This window comes from Podarcis erhardii, assembly GCF_964252035.2.
Source record: "Podarcis erhardii genome assembly, chromosome: 10".
In the NCBI taxonomy this organism is placed as follows: Eukaryota; Metazoa; Chordata; class Lepidosauria; order Squamata; family Lacertidae; genus Podarcis; species Podarcis erhardii.
In genome coordinates, this window is record NC_138500.1 from 14,082,293 (window position 1) to 14,102,119 (window position 19,827).

At 44.3% G+C, this 19,827-nt stretch overlaps 2 protein-coding genes across 3 annotated transcripts in view; one reads left to right on the forward strand and one right to left on the reverse strand.

Annotated features, from left to right (window-relative positions):
* Window positions 1-19,827, reverse strand: part of BCAT1 (branched chain amino acid transaminase 1) — a 69,340-nt gene that overhangs the window by 38,638 nt on the left and 10,875 nt on the right. For both annotated transcript variants that reach the window (XM_081880094.1, XM_081880095.1), the window contains exon 2: window positions 9,556-9,624. In XM_081880094.1, the coding sequence (XP_081736220.1) occupies window positions 9,556-9,624 (69 nt within the window). The remainder of the gene's footprint in view (window positions 1-9,555; window positions 9,625-19,827) is intronic.
* Window positions 3,186-19,827, forward strand: part of RECQL (RecQ like helicase) — a gene marked incomplete at its 5' end in the record, with an annotated part of 63,594 nt that continues 46,952 nt past the window's right edge. The window contains one exon of the mRNA XM_081879876.1: window positions 3,186-3,196. The remainder of the gene's footprint in view (window positions 3,197-19,827) is intronic.

The window sequence follows — 19,827 nt, forward strand, 5'->3', positions numbered from 1 at the left end:
AGTTGGTGGAAGAAGATTGGAAAAAATTTAAAATTTATTTACAGAAACACTGCAAAATTTTCGAATGTGAATGATGTTGGAATGAAACGAAGCGGTTCTAGCAATATGATTAGATTATAATATGTGAGGATAAATAATTAAGGGCAAAATAAGAGGGTATGAATTTGCTGAACAAATTTGTAAATGGAATACAAAAAAGGGAGATGTGAGGAAGTCATGAAAATAAGTTAATGAAGGGTACGACATTTGAAAGAGTGATTTTTAATTTTTCCTTTTAAATTTTGGTTTTTGGTTGTTGTTTTTTGTCTGTGTTTTTTGTTTTGTAAACTTCTTTTTGTAAAAACTTAATAAATATTATTTTTTTTTAAAAAAAAAAGTGTTGGTGCTGAGCTTTAACGCCCCAAACGGCCTCAGCCCAGTATACCTGAAGGAGCATCTCCACCTCCATTGTTCCGCCTGGACACTTAGGTCCAGCGCCGAGGGCCTTCTGGCAGTTCCCTTGCTGTGAGAAGCCAAGTTACAGGGAACCAGACAGAGGCCTTCTCGGTGGTGGCACCCGCCCTGTGGAACGCCCTCCCACCAGATGTCAAAGAGAAAAATAACTACCAAACTTTTAGAAGACATCTAAAGGGAGCCCTGTTTAGGGAAGCTTTTAATGTTTAATAGGTTATTGTATTTTAGTGTTTTGTTGGAAGCCGCCCAGAGTGGCTGGGGAAACCCAGCCAGATGGGCGGGGTATAAATAATATAATAAATAATAATAAATTATTATTATTATGTCAAATTTCTGTACCCAGCATAAAATTCTGCGGGTTGCATTCCACCAATGTTTACTCAGAATAGTCCTACACTGAAACCAATGCAAATGGGTAACTAAGACGTGTTAATTTCAGTGGGTCTACTTTTGAGAAAAAGCTAAGGTGAATGTAGCCCCACATGTACACAGTACTATCCCAGCAGCCTGCATGCGCTAATAAAGAAAGAAAGAAAATAAATGGTGTGCGCACAAAATGTTCACCTGATGTTAGTCATTTGGTAACATGAACAGGCGCAGCAAAACTGAAGTACATTGTACCCTGAAGGGCAACCCCTTGAGGGTGACCACAAACACCTGCGGAGGCTTATAATTTGTGGTTTTCCATTTAATCCGGAACTGTAACCATTTTCTTATTCGGTACTGGCGACCGGAAGCCGCTGCCACAATTCAGGCAATTTTCCTCTGACTGCCAGAGGAAAGAGAATAAAGCATTGGAGGCCGGTCCGTTAGGGCATATGGACACCCCCCCCCCCCCGCCTTCCTCCCCGCCTCAATTTGCCTACAGTGGTACCTCAGGTTAGGAACTTAATTCGTTCTGGAGGTCCGTTCTTAACCTGAAACTGTTCTTAACCTGAGGTACCACTTTAGCTAATGGGGCCTCCCGCTGCCGCGCCGTCGCCGCACAATTTCTGTTCTCATCCTGAAGCAAAGTTCTTAACCCGAGGTATTAGTTCTGGGTTAGCGGAGTCTGTAACCTGAAGCGCCTGTAACCTGAAGCGTGTGTAACCCGAGAATCCTCCGGAAAAACAATCTCTCAAAGGACCTGTTGATGGCATTCTACCATTGTACTGTGGAGAGCGTACTAACTTATGGTCTGTGCGTGCGGTTTGGGAGCTGCACGGCCAGGGAAAAAACAATGCTATCAAAAAGTGAAAGTCCAGACAGTTGTTAAACATTTTTGTGAAATCTTAAAAAAAAAAAAAAAAGTTTTAGCTATTTTTAATGAAAATCTACACTACCGACATGGGCTGCTATATATCTGGATTTCACAGACATCTAAGCGATTTCCATCCAGACACTGATTACGAGGGATGAATAGAGGCTATGTCTGGGAAAATCTGGGTGTATGGGGAGCAGCAGAGCGACCACGTATCCACCCAAATTTAAATACTCCCGCATACAAGCAACCTGCAGCTTCTCCTACATGGAAGTTGCCACCATTCCTCAGGGTGGATAAAAATCAATGATTTTTTTAAAATCGGATTTTTATTATTATTATTATTTAAATCAGATTTTTTAAAATAAAATGCTTTTGGAGGGGAAATCTTTCTAAAGATAGTTTTCTATTTAAAGGCTATTCATCAAGAAATAAGGATTGGTTTTAAGTTTTTCATGTGTCCTAAAACTCAGTCTAAGCTGTTTTGTTTTGTTTTAATCGTTTAACTTAACAAACATGGATACATATGCTATAATGTTACTGTTTCAGTTAAACAAATTGTTTAAATTGTTATTCAGGAAATGATTGTTTTTCTCCTTCCAACCAAGTACAGCAGAACAGTTGTCCAAATATAAACAGTTAACTTATTAAACCTCACAATAATTTCATAATTATCTGTAATAGAATAACCAAATCAGTAATTTTTGATATAACTGCAAAAAGTACTCTGAAAATTTATTATTCCAAAAATGAAACCTTCATCTGGTTGTAAATATTAAGATTATACCAGTAAGAATGAGTTTTTCGGGAGGGGAAAAAGATTTAAATCAAGGTTTCCTGACTAGTGATTTAAATTGTGATTTAAATCGATTTGATTTAAATCAAATCCACCCTGCCGTTCCTGCTTCTTCAAGCCTCTCCTGGTCCCTCCTCCACTTGTGACGTATCCTGCACCTCCTGTCTCCGTCTCCGACTGCTCCATCTCTTCCCTTTCGTCCATTCCTGACTCCTGCTTCCTGGGTGGCACAAAACCCCATAGATCGCTGACCGTTTCCCCTCAATCAGCCTCTGCCCCCTTCCTGCCTTTGCCGCACACTCGTCGCAGCCATGCCAGTCCCGGACAATCAGGATGCGTTCCCCCCAAATGACCGTGCGCCTTGAGCAAAAAAAAATTATAGGAAGCATGCAATCATTGTTCTGTATTTTTAACCGCAGATACGTTTTCAGAGCTGAGTAGGGCATTGGTGAGTGGCGGAGTGCTTGGGGAAGAGCAACAGTCATTCCCAGACTTGGCTCTAAGCTGCGAGGAATCTTTATGCTACCACATCGCTTGGAACGACAAGATCTCGAAGGCAGACACTGTACGATGAGCCAAAACATGTCTGCAGCCGGAGTCTGCGCTCCAACCAAGTTAAGTAACAGAACCATAAGGCATGGCAGTGCTTACTGCTAAGACTTTAGTGTGACCTGGCTTTTTCTTCTTTTTTTAAGGGCTTGTTCCTGCAGGGCCATCTGCTCCATCTATTGGCCTGCTTATCTCTCCCTCCACCTCCCCCCACCCTCCAGCTCCCTTTCATTCAGGCAGATGGAAGACAGAGAGATGGGCCTTTTGAGGAACGGTTGAAGGAGTCGGATATGTTGAGCATGAAGAAGATAGGACTGAGATATCTCCAAATATCTAAGGAGTCTGAAGATGGAGCAAGCTTGTTTTTTGCTGCTCCAGAGGGTAGGAACTGAAATATTCGATTCCAATTACAGTGGTACCTCAGGTTAAGAACTTAATTCGTTCCGGAGGTCCGTTCTTAACCTGAAACTGTTCTTAACCTGAGGTACCACTTTAGCTAATGGGGCCTCTCACTGCCGCCGCGCCACTGGAGCACGATTTCTGTTCTCATCCTGAAGCAAAGTTCTTAACCCAAGGTACTATTTCTGGGTTAGCAGAGTCTAAAGCATCTGTAACCTGAGGTACCACTGCACAAGGAAGGAGATTCCATCTCGATAGAATCATGGAACTGCAGAGTTGAAAGGGACTAAAACTTAGGAAGAACTTTCTGGTGGTAAGAGCTGTTCAAAAGCAGAAGGGACTACCTTAGAAGGTGGTTCACTCTCCTTCATTGGAGGAGGTTGGGTGGGTCATCTGTCCGGGATATTTTAGCCGTGGTTCCTGCATTGCGGGGGGTTGGACTAGATTACGCTTGAGATGACCATCCCAACAATTCTATGGTTCCATGTCCAGCAAAGAAACAGGAATTCTGGCTCCTGTAGAGCAGGGTTGGCCAACTCCCAAGAGACTCACAGAATTAAAAACTGACAGTAATCTACCGCCTTTTGGGGGGTTCAGGTCGAAGTTGTTGAGCTTGTCTTAGGAAGGAGGAAAGCACCGTTTTTTGTGAGTTAAAGGCAAAGCTGTTCAGCTTTTTTTTTAGGGAGGAAGGGGAACAGCCACTCACCAACAGATCAATATACTCCGTCTTCGATTCTGCAGATCATGGAGGGTGGGCCAGGGGGGCAGGGCAGGATTCTAATTTAACAACGGAAAGGGACGCAGCGATAAACCGCGATCCACCAAAACCTCCCAGGGATCTAACAGTAGATCATGATCGACCTGTTGGACATCCCTGCTGTACAGCATTTCAGAATGTCAATGCTGAACTTCACGGACTCAGTAGGCATAAAGGAAACGATCTATACTCCACCTAAACACAGATTTTAATGCAAAGAAATGCAGCCTTCCTCCATTCACAACACTCCTTTAAATGGTTCCAGAGTACCCTCCACATATGGGGTTTTTTTTGGGGGGGGGAGATGCAGAGGGAAATCACTAACCCTCAATTATTATGGTTTGTATCTTTGGAACCAAGCTACAATAAATGAATAAAACAAAGAGCATGAAACTCTTAACCTCAGGGTTGTGGTTTGAGCCCCACGCTGGTCAAAAGATACCTGCATTGCAGAAGGTTGGACAAGATGACCCTCATGGTCCCTTCCAACGTTGTAATTCTATGATTGTAGCATAGACGCAATACCACAGGGATGGGGAACTTTGGGTCCAGAGGCCAGGTGTGGCCCTCCAGGTCTCTGTCTGGCCCTTAGACCTTCACTGGCACTGCGTGGCACTCAACTGCTTTTGCCTGGGATATGTCCTGGATTTCTGATAATGCCTCTTCCATATTTAGATGGGGGGCAGAAATGGGTGTGTGATTGTGTGTAGACACTAGCCCGCTGGGGAAAGGTAACATTTGCATCTGTTGCTCCACCCACTTTTGCCTTGGACCCCGCCCACGTTTGGTCCCCAGAAGGCTATGCAGCCCTTGTCTCTCTACCCCCAACAATACTGATTAAGAGTCCTCTGTGCTACTTTATTCTGGCTCTATTTTTCCATTTCATGTTTGCTCCTGGACAAATCTAATAGGAAACAGACCACACACAGACACGCAACGATCATGTGCACCGCAGCGACCTTGGATCCATATCAAGTCCGATTCCAAGAAAACGTAAGCAGTTTCAGCAGAAACACAGTGCCCATCAAGACAACAGGAAGGGAGATTACTGTGGAAAAAAACAAACTGCCTGTTCATATCTCTTCTGTGTCTGCGAAAACCAGCTCATTCATGGTTTTTAAAGCGAGCTTTCGTAAGAACATATTAACTTGTGCCAGGGTAATTTTCCTTTCCCACCCAAGGTACTCTGAAAAGCACACAGCCTTCTTCACAGTAGTATTCCTGCCATAAAGATACTCCCAATTACGGCAGGATTTATTCCTTTCTTACACATTTAGACAATTCGATAGACACACTGGCTCCCCAAGCCTCTTTACAACAAAATTATATTCAATGCCTTCAGAGAAACAATTTAAAATCTGAAACAGAGTCACCAAAGCTTTTTAAAAATCCACAGTAAGCAAGAGCGTAGATAAAATCTGCAAGGTTTAGACAAGGTTCACTGCAAATATTATAAAGCAGATGCTAACATGAGCTATATTCAGACTGTACTCAAAGACTGTCCACTTTCAGACATTTGATGAAGGCTGGTTGTTGTTTTTTAAAATTCAGCTAGTTTTTGAATTTGGGATGCTGGGTGCTACCAAACTAAAGTTTATTATGGGATGGGGTGCTCCTCGCGCATGTGAGATTTTTGTAGCATCCGCACTATGTCATTATCATGAGAATAACAGTCTGCATTTCCGCCCCATTTAATCTAGATTAACCCTTTCACCAGGGCAGGGGGTGGAGGAAATAAGCAAAAAAGCAAAACTGAAAAAGCCCTGGTGCTAACAACTTGCTTGCGATATCTCAATAACTGATTTGTAAGTAAAGTCACCATCTGGGAGTACCTTCTCTATTCTGTACTTAAAATTAAATTGAGGTTTGAAGAAGATGGCGGACCTGATGCCTCTTGCCGACGGTCTGTTGTCAGAGATAATTATGTGGTGCTTAATGATAGCCAGGCCATAAATCCTGGCTATCACATTCTCTCTTGGAAAACAGAGAGAACAGGGGTTTAACCTCTGATGCCTGGAAAAGGCTGCTTTTCACGCTGGAAGACCAATTTCAAGGGACCCAACTGGGAGATGAGTGACATAGAGCGAAGGGAACCAAAATCATGCCCAAACAGAGACTTCCGGGTTAGCGCGATCGGTTAATGGCGGATTCCCTCCGAGCTCCGGAGGGAATCGGCTCTACTGGGGACGGGTCCTGCCGCGACGGCGACGCGGGGACCCTTAGAAACCGCAGGCGCGGAAGCCTGCAGACTTGGAGACTCGGTGGGCACCTTAAGCGCCCCCTTCGACACACGAAGAGCCTCTTTAAAGGCTTCGGAGAGGGTACGACGGGTGGCGTGGCGCTGTGAGTTGATCGCTACCTCAGTGGAGTGAAGCCGCGAGCCATGACTGGAGAGCGCTGACTTTCTTCCTTGAAAATTTGGACGTAAAGAAACAACCTGTGAGTAGAACGGAATTTGGACTTAAGAAATTTTTCTCTTTGAATTCGGTACGACCGGGGGGTGTGCTAAAAGGAAGTCCGCACCCCCCCTTTTTACAGACGATCTAAAGCAAGAATTTGATAACTAAGGTGGAGTGATCGTTTTCCTCCTTGTGAGATAAAAGATATCAATTCCACGATTGGCATAAGAAGTTTGGTGTATTGTGTTAAGAAGAAGAACTTTTAGAAGCTTTTGGAACCCCCCCCCCCGGACCCGGGAGTGCCCTGCGAGTGAGAGCCTGTTGAAAAGAAATAAGGAGCTTGACAGCGGTCAAAGGAGCTGTCAAACGAGCTATCAAAATTAGGAAAAATTTTGTTAAATTCTCTATTTGCGGACTAAGTATGTTATATTTGAACTTAAGTTGGTGGAAATAAAGAAGGAATAAATAACAAAGTAACGGACTGTTGGAAAAGGACTACCAAGTAACCAGAATCCCTCTAGGGGGAATTCTGAGACACTACAATGGCTGTAGATGGAAAAATACAGGCAGAGCTGGAAAAAATGTTTTTTCTCGTGGGAAAGTTACAAGACCAGAGCACAGCTATGGCTAAAGGGTTATCGACCTTGATTGTTAAAGTAAGCAATGCTGTTGACTGTGTTAAGGACTTGTCAGTAAAAAACTCTGCAGCCGAATTGGAAGAGATATCTTCAGAATTAGAGGTGAGGGAAGAAGGAGTGGAAAAAGTTCAGGTGGAAAGTACCAACCAGAAGCTTACTTTTGTGGAGTATAAAGTAGAAGATTCATGGATTATAAACTCGCTTGAGATGGAAGAGGGAACCCTTGGAGCCTTTGGAATATCTGATTTTGAAAGAAACAAGAAATACGACTGGGACTACCCTTCTGAACATGGAAAGCAGGCTGGAAACAGCTTTGATGAACATGGAAAGCAGGTTGGAAACAGCTTTGAACTTACTGTACTCCAAAGCAGGAGGTTTTGCCCCAATTTTGACTTTATTGTACCAGAGCTCCTTCGAGACCTGAGGACCAACATAAAGGACTACCAACAAAACTGGCAGAGAGAGACAGACAGAGACTTGAAGGCCTCGGATGTGAGAAATCCAGGCTAAGAGCCGTTTCTGTGGACATTTATGCGGAAGGGGACTGAAACCGGGGGAGGGGGGGAGAGCAGATTTTTGAAAATTTTAATGATGTTTAGTTGGTATGACTAATATTTAATGAAAGAAAGGGGAATCTGTGGAAGGGAACTTGGGTCAACCTTAGAAAAAGGCAAAATGTTTATAAGAGATCTGTTTAAGATAAATTTGGTTAAATAAGAAGAGTTAAGTTAAAAAATAATAACAATAATAATATTTTAAGGATGAGAGGTAAGGACTTGCTGAGCTATCTATTGGAAGTGGGATGTATGAAGTGGGGGGGAGGGGAAGTCAGGGGAAGAGGTTAAGAAAGCAAATATTTGAAATTATACATGTTTTGTTTGTGTCTTTTTGTGTTTGTGCTGTCTATATAAAATGTGAAAACCCAATAAAAAATTATTATAAAAAAACAAAATCATGCCCAAACACGACAGAATAGTTCTGAGGGTCAGTCCTTAGGGCATAAGGTCAGCAAAACCTCCCTTTTTAAAATTACTTTTCAGGCTGTTATTAATTACGACTGAGATGACCCATCTGTTGATTGAAATTTACACCTGGAATGTGAGCTGGCTGCCGGCTTAAGACGAAGCGATCATTAAAAGGCTGAAAGCAAAACAAAATTTGCCAAAAGGAAATCAGAAATTAAAACCATACACATCATGGCCTGGAAGGATACAAAGACACAGCTCAACTCCAAAGGGATAATAAATTGCAGTGGGGGCTGTTCAGGACTCCTGTTTAAGGTTCCACATCCCCTTCCAGGATACTCCATTATAGTGAGTGGTACATTGGTTCTCATACTTAATCTGTTCCAAAAGTCCGCTCCAAAACCAAAGTGTTCCAAAACCAAGGCACACTTTCCCATAGAAAGTAATGCAAAATGGATTAATCCATTCCAGACTTTTAAAACCAACCCCTAAAACAGCAATTTAACATGACTTTTACTATCTAACAAGACCACTGATTCATAAAATGAAGGCAATAAACAATGTACTGTAGTCACACAATCAATCAATCAATCAATCAATCAGTAGCTGAACTGGGTTCCACACAGTCACACAAAAAAGAGAGCCACAAAAATGCAAGACAAATAGCAAAAACAGACAGACCTCTGTGTTCCAGTTACAGATAGGTAGCCGTGTTGGTCTGCCATGGTCAAAACAAAATAAAAAAATTCCTTCCAGTAGCACCTTAAAGACCAACTGAGTTAGTTCTAGGTATGAGCTTTCGTGTGCATGCACACTTCTTCAGATATCTGAAGAAGTGTGCATGCACACGAAAGCTCATACCTAGAACTAACTCAGTTGGTCTTTAAGGTGCTACTGGAAGGAATTTTTTTATTTTGTTTAGACCTCAGTGTAACACTCAAAACGGAAGTGTGGCACTCAAATTGGAAGAGTAACACTCAAAACGGAGCACATTTCGACTTCCAAAAAAAGTTCGCAAACCGGAACACTTCTGGGTTTGCAGTGTTTGGGTTCCAAGTTGTTTGAGTACCAAGGCCTTTGAGAACAAAGGTACTATTGTATACCCGCTTCCAAGTTTTCACTTACAACTATCTGTCAGGATTCTGAGGAAGGAACTGAAGCTGTTTGCTTCACCCCTAAAAATCTCTGAAGTTTAATTGCTCCAGGAGATGCAGCCTTCTCGTCACCCACACCAAGACTGAAGTGTTCACACACATCCACAGCACTACAGGCTGACTCCATCAGCGTGCATCTTAAGGACAATGCTTTGCGCAGGGCAGAGAACTGCCACAGGCACTCCTGCTTTAGCAAACGACATACCTTGAAAGATTCGATCGTATGCTTTGTGGCTGCCTCCATACATCCAGTGGCACAGTCATTTTGACAACCCTGCAAGAAACAAAAAGGCAACATGGTTTTGAAGAATTTAAGCATATGTTCTAGGGACTCAAAAATGGGGAAAGGAAGTCAATTACCGCTTTGGGCAAGACCACCTGAGGGCTACAGTTTTTGCAGCTTGCCAGCGTACAAGACATCTTGTTCTGTGCCTTCGACTCTTTCTGGCTCACAAGAGGATTGGCTAAATCCTACTTTGTGCCCAGCGCTAGGGACCCTGAGACCCCGAGGAACAACAGGACAATTGTTTCAAAATTAAAACCTGAACTAGGACTTGGCAGCAGCCTGCAATTCTATCTGTTCAATCAATCATCCATACATTTATTTATTTATTGACATTTTTTAATGACCCCGCCCCAGCCCTTTCTCTAGGATGAAAAATCAAAACCAAATGCTAGTTGTGTTCCAAAGTGCAGCCCTGCACTCCTGGCAGCAGTCTAGAACAGCAACTTGCAACTGGGGATAGGAAAGACATTTGACTCAGCTTGCATTTAAAGGAGAACTGACCTATTCCACACTTTCCAAAGCAATCTGCAGATTTAAAACACAGCACTTGCCTCTGAAATTCCCACTTGTGCAATTTTGCAATGCAGCTCTGCAGGGAAGTAGCGTACACATAAACTAGGGTAAAGTGTGCAAAAGAACGCATATATTAATGGGGAGGAAATTGAACTGGACAGAAACGGCAAAGCTGACAGCGAAATTAAGAGATCCAAACGATGAAGAATCAAGGCCTTCCATACAGTCAAATGAAATCACGGGCAGGATTTGAGATCAAAGTGGCAGAAGAAGGACGATAACATAATTGCAATAGAAAAAACTTTGTGCAATAGATAAAAGATATAATGTTGTAGAAAATGTTTTGAGTAAATGGGGGTGGGAAGTCAATTCATGAAATAATGTAACTATTTGATTCAAAGATTGTTGTGAAAACGTTTTAAAAAACTGATAAAAAAATTATACGGCAAAAAATTAAATGAATGAATTGCAAATGGATGTGTAAATCTGGAGAATTCAAGGTAAGACTGGGAAAATGAGAAACAAAGAGAAAACAAAATGGATGCGGTTGGCCTAAACCACAGAGCCTAGGGCTTGCCAATCAGAAGGTCGGCAGTTCGAATCCCCGCGAGGGGGTGAGCTCCCATTCCTCGGTCCCTGCTCCTGTCAACCTAGCAGTTCAAAAGCACGTCAAAGTGCAAGTAGATAAATAGGAACCGCTCCGGCAGGAAGGTAAACGGCGTTTCTGTGTGCTGCTCTGGTTTGCTAGAAGTGGCTTAGTCATGCTGGCCATATGACCCAGCAGCCGCAACCCCAGAGTCGGTCACGACTGGACCTAATGGTCAGGGATCCCATTACCTTTACCTGCAAGAAAACCAGTGACTTAGCAATTATCCCTTTCTTTTCCTAAGGATGGAGTGAATGTAACTCTGTTAACAGAACCTGCTTAGTCTCTGCATGTGTTACTAAAATCCTGTGTGCATTTACTAGCACTAACAGGATTGTCACGATTTGCATATTGCCTTTCAGGTCAACTTGAGGTCAGGATGATTCAGAGGTGAGCAACTCAGCAACTGGAGTCTCCTGAAGGATCCAGCTGTCCATCAATCTTCCTTTGATATTCTATGCCATTCCTGGGTGACAACCAACCTTTCAAATGCAGCAGGAGATTAGGCAGCTTGGCAAAATGCCTGCAAGCAGAGTCCTCTGCAATGCAACAGATAATACAGCTCTTACCCCTCTTTAAGCCCCAAAGGAAAGGGAATGCAGCATCAGGGTGTGCCCGACAATCTCACCCACCCCACTCCCTGTTTGTGCAGAAAGCAAAAAAGAAAAAGCTTCACCTGGGAATCTTAAATATGGCTGGTGTGCTGTGTAGGGCTTAGTGGCTCACTAACGCTGCCAGAGCTTCTTTCAGCCTAAGTTTCTGGGGAAAGACCTTTGCGTGTCGAGGACCCCTAAGACACCCCTGAATAAAAACACGTTCACACATCATTTTTGTTTTGGTTGTTGGCATAATTTTGGCCACAACTTTATTGAATTACAGTAAGTGAGTGGTTGCTTAGGCATTGGTTAGCGACTATCTGTTCCCACTTGGAGGTAGGAACAGAACTGATAACCACACCTGTGCGGAAGTCAGTAAGGGTGAGCAATTTTGGGGAGAGAAAAAGCTGGGTGCCAGGCTCACACCTCTCCCCAAATGCTCCCAGGGGCTCTTGCATGGCCCTAGCCCTTTGTCAGGGATACAGACAAAAGCATGGCGAGCCCCTGGATTCCTTTAACGGAATACCCTTGCAGCAGCAGCATTGGAGGGCAGGCACAGCCGACCACATCCCCTCCACCAACCAAAAAATTAACCAATGTCTGACCGCAACTTACAAGTTCTGACGATTTGCTACGCAGTAGGCAAAACCCAAATGGCACCAGCCAATCAGCCAAATGGTAAAATTCCTCCCAGGCCGCTGCTCCAAAGCGGACGACCCCATGACAGGCATAGCAAGGTCAGCGCAAACAAACCCTAAATAAAGGGAGGGTGGGCGGGTAATCCGATGTGCGCAGTGAAAAGAAGAAGCTCAACGCTGCACACAGGGACCTATATAGCACCCCCATCCATCAAATAAAATTGCAACAATCAAATATCTCCAGCACCACTGGTGGTGCCCAATCAAATCCGTGGCCATCCAAACTAACCCGCCCAGCAACAAGGAATGTCATGGTTGCTCCCACCGCAACACGTGCTCTCCATGAAGAAGAACCCGCTTTGCCAGACAGCATGGCAGAATGTGCCCCATTGTGCAGGTGTCAGCTGGACACTGGTCTTCCAAGAAGCTCATCTGCAATGGTGCAAGTCATCGCCTTCAGAACAACAGGAACTGTCCAGTCTGACCATCCTGCTCTATCAACCACAATGTTCTTATTAGCTAAGACAAAGGATGTTTGCAAAGGGCTCAGTTGCGGGACCTACATTGGCTCCCAGTACGTTTCTGAGCACAATTCAAAGTGTTGGTGCTGACCTTTAAAGCCCTAAACAGCCTCAGCGCAGTATACCTGAAGGAGCGTCTCCATCCCCATCGTTCACTGAGGTCCAGCGCCAAGGGTCTTCTGGCAGTTCCCTCACTGCTAGAAGCAAGGTTACAGGGAATCAGACTGAGGGCCTTCTCGGTAGTGGCACCCGCCCTGTGGGACGCCCTCCTATCAGATGTCAAAGAAATAAACAACTGTCTGACTTTTAGAAGACATCTGAAGGCAGCCCTGTTTAGGGAAGTTTTTAACGTGTGATGTTTTATCATGTTTTAATATTCTGTTGCAAGCTGCACAGAGTGGCTGGGGAAACCCTGCCAGATGGACGGGGTATAAATAAATTTCTTCTTCTTCTTCTTCGCAACCGAGACCCTTCCAACTTCCACCCATCGCTTCTAAAGCTAGAAGGCTCAGACCATGGGCAGTTCCTCTGCCTATGAAACGAGATTGCCACTGCTAGCTAGAATAGACAAAACTGGTGTTGACCAGAGCTTGCCAAACTTCCTGAGCCAATGAGCCCCGCTGCAAACCAGAGAAATTGTCATGGGCACCACACACATGGACTGCAACCAAGCACACACTACAATATACGTATTCTATTGGCTACAACAGAATGCCATGAAGCCTAATTGCAGCAGGGAGAGTGGCAGAAAACAACATCCTATCAGAACCAGGGAAAGTCCCCGAGAGTGCATGGGAGCCTATGGGTGCTCCCCATGTCCTATAGGTAGACAAACAATATGATTGGGTATAAGGCACCACCTCCTGGTGGTGGAGCAATAAAACTGCTAGCATGTTTGCAAAGCTAAGCAGGGTCTGGTACGGTTTCAGATTGGATGGGGGACTGCATGTTGAGATTCCTGCATTGCTGGGGGTTGCAGGGGTCAGCAATTTTTTTCAGCAGGGGGCCGGTCTACTGTTCCTCAGACCTTGTGGGGGGCTGGGCTATATTGGGGGGGGGAATGAACGAATTCCTATGCCCCACAAATAACCCAGAGATGCATTTTAAATAAAAACACACATTCTACTCATGTAAAAACAGGCTGATTCCTGGACCGTCCATGGGCTGGATTTAGAAGGTGAATGGGCCGGATCCGGATTCATATGTCTGCAGTAGCAAAAGGGGAGCCCCTGGGTCAATGGCCACAGCCCAACTATTTTCTCCCCACACAAGTCAAGCAGCCCACAGGCAATCCAGAGGTCCATCACCTGTGCAAACAAATGCTAATTGCATGGATGGCACATTTAATTAAAATGCAAAATAAAAGGAAGTAGAGCTCCCATCACAATGCTTTTGCAATGTTGCCTTCAAAGCTGGAGATTTTCAAAGCAGCATTCGTGCTGCCATTTGCAATACAACATCCTTTTAAAAATTACTACAAACAGCAAGCTGTCGAGGGGCCATTTAAATATATATATAAAAATAGAATTAATAGTGTTACTTCAGCCAGGAAGCGACAAAGAAGATTACTTGCAAAGCAATAACGGTACCCACTGGGGAGTTTGTGTTTTTTTCTTTCCTTAAAGAAATAAATAATCCGCTGCTATTTCATCAAGCAGAGAAAGTGATGTCGCTGAACGGCTGAGTCACTCAACTCTATTTTTAACACCAGCTGAAAAGGCTTGCAACTCCTCGTGACCTTTCTGAAAAAGGATCTGAAGAAGCCCAGGACTACATCCAGGTTACTGCAAAGCTAGACCCAGATGAATATCCTCCCCCCAATTCCATTTGGCATAGAATGGGTGCAAAAAGAAATATTCCGGGGGGGGGGGGATCCCAAACTGTGCAGTAAACTGATGGTGTTTGCTGTGAGATGCTGATTCAAGAGATCTGTTTCCCCCTCATGTCAGCCCAGGGCTTGACACTTGAGTGGAAAATGTCACTTTGGATTGAAGGTCTACCTCACAGGGTTGGCGTGTGGATGAAATGAGGAGGAAGGAAACTGGGTATGCCACCTTGAATAAACACAGCAAAGGTGCTTTGAAGTTGAGAGAAAAGGTGAGGAGGATAGACGTTTATGTCTTGGGGAAAGTAGATAGAGAAAAAAGCTTGTCTCCCTTTCTCATAATATCAGAATTTGAGGACATTCAAAGAAGCTGAATGATGGAAGATTCAGGAAGATAAAAGAAAATCCTTCCTCATGCAGAGCAGTTAAACTACGGAACTCCCTCCCACAGGAAGCAATGATGGCCAACAACCTAAAGGTAAAGGTAAAGGTAAAGGTAAAGGTAAAGGTAAAGGTAAAGGGACCCCTGACTGTTAGGTCCAGTCGTGACCAACTCTGGGGTTGTGGCGCTCATCTCACTTTATTGGCTGAAGGAGCCGGCGTACAGCTTCCAGGTCATGGGGCCAGCATGACTAAGCCGCTTCTGGCAAACCAGAGCAGCGCACGGAAACGCCGTTTACCTTCCCGCCGGACTGGTACCTATTTATTTACTTGTACTTTGACGTCCCCTTCATGGATCACTGCCTTGCCGCGGCGAAGGGGCTTGAAGAACTCAGAGAAGCTATGAACTATGCCGAGCAGGGCACCCAAGATGAACAGGTCATAGTGGAGAGTTTTGACCAAACATGATCCACCTGGAGCAGGAACCGGCAAGCCACCCCAGTATCCCTGCCAAGAAAACTCCATGGACAAAGACAACAGGCATATAAAAGATATGACGCTGGAAGATGAGCCCCTCAGGTCGGAAGGCGTCCAACATGCTACTGGGGAAGAGCGGAGGGCAAGTACAAGTAGATCCAGAGCTGATGAAGCGACTGGGCCAAAGCCGAAAGGACGCTCAGTTGCGGATATGCCTGGAAGCGAAAGGAAAGTCCAATGCTGTAAAGAAAAATATTGCATAGGAACCTGGAATGTAAGAACCATGAACCTGGGTAAGTTGGAGGTGGTCAAAAATGAGATGGCAAGAATAAATATTGACATCCTGGGCATCAGTGAACTAAAATGGACGGGAATGGGTGAATTCAGTTCGGATGACCATCATATCTACTACTGTGGGCAAGAAACCCGTAAAAGAAATGGAGTGGCCCTCATAGTCAACAAAAGGGTGGCGAAAGCTGTACTAGGATGCAATCTCAAAAATGATAGAATGATCTCGATACGAATCCAAGGCAGACCTTTTAACATCACAGTAATCCAAGTTTATGCACCAACTACTTGTGCTGAAGAAACTGAAATTGACCAATTCTATGAAGACTTACAAGACCTTATAGAAGTGACACCAAAGAAGGATGTTCTTCTCATTATAGGGGATTGGAATGCTAAAGTAGGGAGTCAAGAGATAAAAGGAACAACTGGCAAGTTTGGCCTTGGAGATCAAAACGAAGCAGGGCAAAGGCTAATAGAGTTCTGTCAAGAGAACAAGCTGGTCATCACAAACACGCTTTTATATTATCTGCAGCCAAAGATGGAGAAGCTCTATACAGTCAGCAAAAACAAGACCTGGAGCTGACTGTGGCTCAGATCATCAGCTTCTTATAGCAAAATTCAAGCTTAAACTGAAGAAAGTAGGGAAAACCACTGGGCCGGTAAGATACAATCTAAGTCAAATCCCTTATGAATACACAGTGGAAGTGAGGAACAGGTTTAAGGATTTAGATTTGGTGGACAGAATGCCTGAAGAACTATGGATGGAGGCTCGTAACATTATACAGGAGGCAGCAACAAAAACCATCCCAATGAAAAGGAAATGCAAGAAAGCAAAGTGGCTGTGCAATGAGGCCTTACAAATAGCGGGGGAGAGAAGGCAAGCAAAATGCGAGAGAGATGGTGAAAGATACAGGAAATTGAATGCAGATTTCCAAAGAATAGCAAGGAGAGACAAGAAGACCTTCTTAAACGAGCAATGCAAAGAAATAGAGGAAAGCAATAGAATGGGAAGAACCAGAGATCTGTTCAAGAAAATTGGAGATATGAAAGGAACATTTCGTACAAAGATTTCCATAATAAAGGACAAAAGTGGAAAGGACCTAACAGAAGCAGAAGACATCAAGAAGAGGTGGCAAGAATACACAGAGGAATTATACCAGAAAGAAATGGATGTCTTGTATACCCCAGGTAGTGTGGTTGCTGACCTTGAGCCAGACATTCTGGAAAGTGAAGTCAAATGGGCCTTAGAAAGCACTGCAAATAACAAGGCCAGTGGAAGTGATGGTATTCCAGCTGAACTATTTAAAATTTTAAAAGATGATGCTGTTAAGGTGCTACACTCAATGTGCCAGCAAGTTTGGAAAACTCAGCAGTGGCCAGAAGATTGGAGAAGATCAGTCTACATCCCAATCCCAAAGAAGGGCAGTGCCAAAGAATGCTCCAACTACCGCACAATTGCACTCATTTCACACGCTAGCAAGGTTATGCTTAAAATTCTACAAGGAAGGCTCAAGCAGTATGTGGACCGAGAACTCCCAGAAGTGCAAGCTGGATTTCGAAGAGGCAGAGGAACCAGAGACCAAATTGCAAACATGCGCTGGATTATGGAGAAAGCTAGAGAGTTCCAGAAAGACATCTACTTCTGCTTCATTGACTATGCAAAAGCCTTTGACTGTGTCGACCATGGCAAACTATGGCAAGTTCTTAAAGAAATGGGAGTGCCAGATCACCTCATCTGTCTCCTGAGAAATCTCTATGTGGGACAAGAAGCTACAGTTAGAACTGGATATGGAACAACTGATTGGTTCAAAATTGGGAAAGGAGTACGACAAGGCTGTATTTTGTCTCCCTGCTTATTTAACTTATATGCAGAATTCATCATGCGAAAGGCTGGGCTGGATGAATCCCTAGCCGGAATTAAGATTGCCGGAAGAAATATCAACAACCTCAGATATGCAGATGACACAACCTTGATGGCAGAAAGTGAGGAGGAATTAAAGAACCTTTTAATGAGGGTGAAAGAGGAGAGCGCAAAATATGGTCTGAAGCTCAACATCAAAAAAACGAAGATCATGGCCACTGGTACCATCACCTCCTGGCAAATAGAAGGGGAAGAAATGGAGGCTGTGAGAGATTTTACTTTCTTGGGCTCAATGATCACTGCAGATGGTGACAGCAGCCACGAAATTAAAAGACGCCTGCTTCTTGGGAGAAGGGCAATGACAGGCCTAGACAGCATCTTGAGAAGTAGAGACATCACCTTGCCAACAAAGGTTCGTATAGTTAAAGCTATGGTTTTCCCAGTAGTGATGTATGGAAGTGAGAGCTGGACCATAAAGAAGGCTGATCGCCGAAGAATTGATGCTTTTGAATTATGGTGCTGGAGGAGACTCTTGAGAGTCCCATGGACTGCAAGAAGATCAAACCTCTCCATACTGAAGGAAATCAACCCTGAGTGCTCACTGGAAGGACAGACTGTGAAGCTGAGGCTCCAGTACTTTGGCCACCTCATGAGAAGAGAAGACTCCCTGGAGAAGACCCTGATGTTGGGAAAGATGGAGGGCACAAGGAGAAGGGGACGGCAGAGGACGAGATGGTTGGATAGTGTTTTCGAGGTTACCAGCATGAGTTTGACCAAACTGCGGGAGGCAGTGGAGGACAGAGGTGCCTGGCGTTCTCTGGTCCATGGGGTCACGAAGAGTCGGACACGACTAAACGACTAAACAACAACAACTTTGACGTGCTTTCGAACTGCTAGGGACCGAGCAATGGGAGCTCACCCTGTTGCAGGGATTCAAACCGCCGACCTTCTGATCAGCAAGCCCTAGGCTCTGTGGTCAACAACCTAGATGGCTTTAAAACAGGATTAGACAAATTCACAGAGGAGAGAGAACTATGGATGGCTATTAGATGCTGGAAACCTACTGGAGCAGCAGTAAAACTGAGAGCACCTTTACAAAGCTAAGCAGGGGCCAGTATGGTTTCAAATTGGATGGGGGACCATGTGTTGAGATTGCAGGGAGTTGGGGCAGATGACTCCTGGGGTCCCTGCAATTCTACATTTCTATGAAAAACCACATCACAATTTCTTCCATCTCTTCCTACCTCAGCCCATTTAATTAATAACGTCAAGAATGGATTACAGAATTATGCAAGCTCTAAATCTTTACAAGCAGTCTCAGCAGTTATTCAGCACAGCAATTAAGTTAAGCAGATGAGTCCAGCCAAGAAAGTGTTGCCTTAGAGGAAATTAATATTGTTGTGAGGGGTTGTTTTTTTAGCGGTGGGCAGGCGGCGTTTAGGCTGTAAGGTGCCTGAGGCCCTTTAAATGCAATTGAGCCAGCAAGGGTTAAAATCGAATGGGTGATTCCATTGTCAAATTGGACAGGCAAAGGTCTAAGCATGGCCACTGGTCTGACAAAGGAAGCTGCTCTGTGCTGGAGGGGAAGTGGCTGGACCCACTCTCTCACCTGGCCGGCACTAAGGAAGACAAAAGCCAGAGAGATGGGTGGGTGAGCTAGGCTAGAGGCCGGCAGAAGGCAGAGAGGGAGAGCCATGCTTGATTTCTGCTAGAATCCAAGGCTGTGGCTATAGGAGAAACCCAACCTTCTGGGGTGTTAATGCTGTCAGCCCCTCCAGCGCTCAGGTTTATAAAACCAGGCTCAGGTTTTATAAATGTGCAAATAAACCATATATCCTAAAGACACACAACAATCTCTGCTGCCCCCCTCATTCTGAGGAACCCGAACCCTGGGAAAGAGCCTGGTGGAACCCCTGGAATCTCGCACCACTCAGAGATTGGGGTGGCATGCAACAATATGTACGTTGCTTGTTATCTGCAAGTTGGGAGGAGGTGTGCAATTAGTGCAAGAATTTGTTCATTTTATCTAAAATTTAATTTTGGGGGGATGGAATCGAAGGCAGTATACAAGGGAATTTAAAAATGCAAATGAGTTATGAAAACCAAGCCAACAGTTATGGATAAAACAATTTAACCAATTAAAAAATACCATACTCTTAAAATGCCTGGGCAAATACAGTAAATCCAATACTGAAAAGGATGTGGTGTCAGCACCAAGCCAAAATGGCAGATAGACGTTCTGTTTTGACGACTGCAACCTTGGTTTAAGGAGCCATTTGGCACTTAGCTTATAATATCTGAGTTTCTAATACTGGACTCCTCAGGGGACTTTGCACAGCAGCTTTATGGCAGAGGTTAAAAAGCCACAAACCACTGGCTCAGAATTCCTGTGGTCCTGGAAATCCCAGGATCACAAATCCCAGGGCACTGCCTGCTATAAAGCAG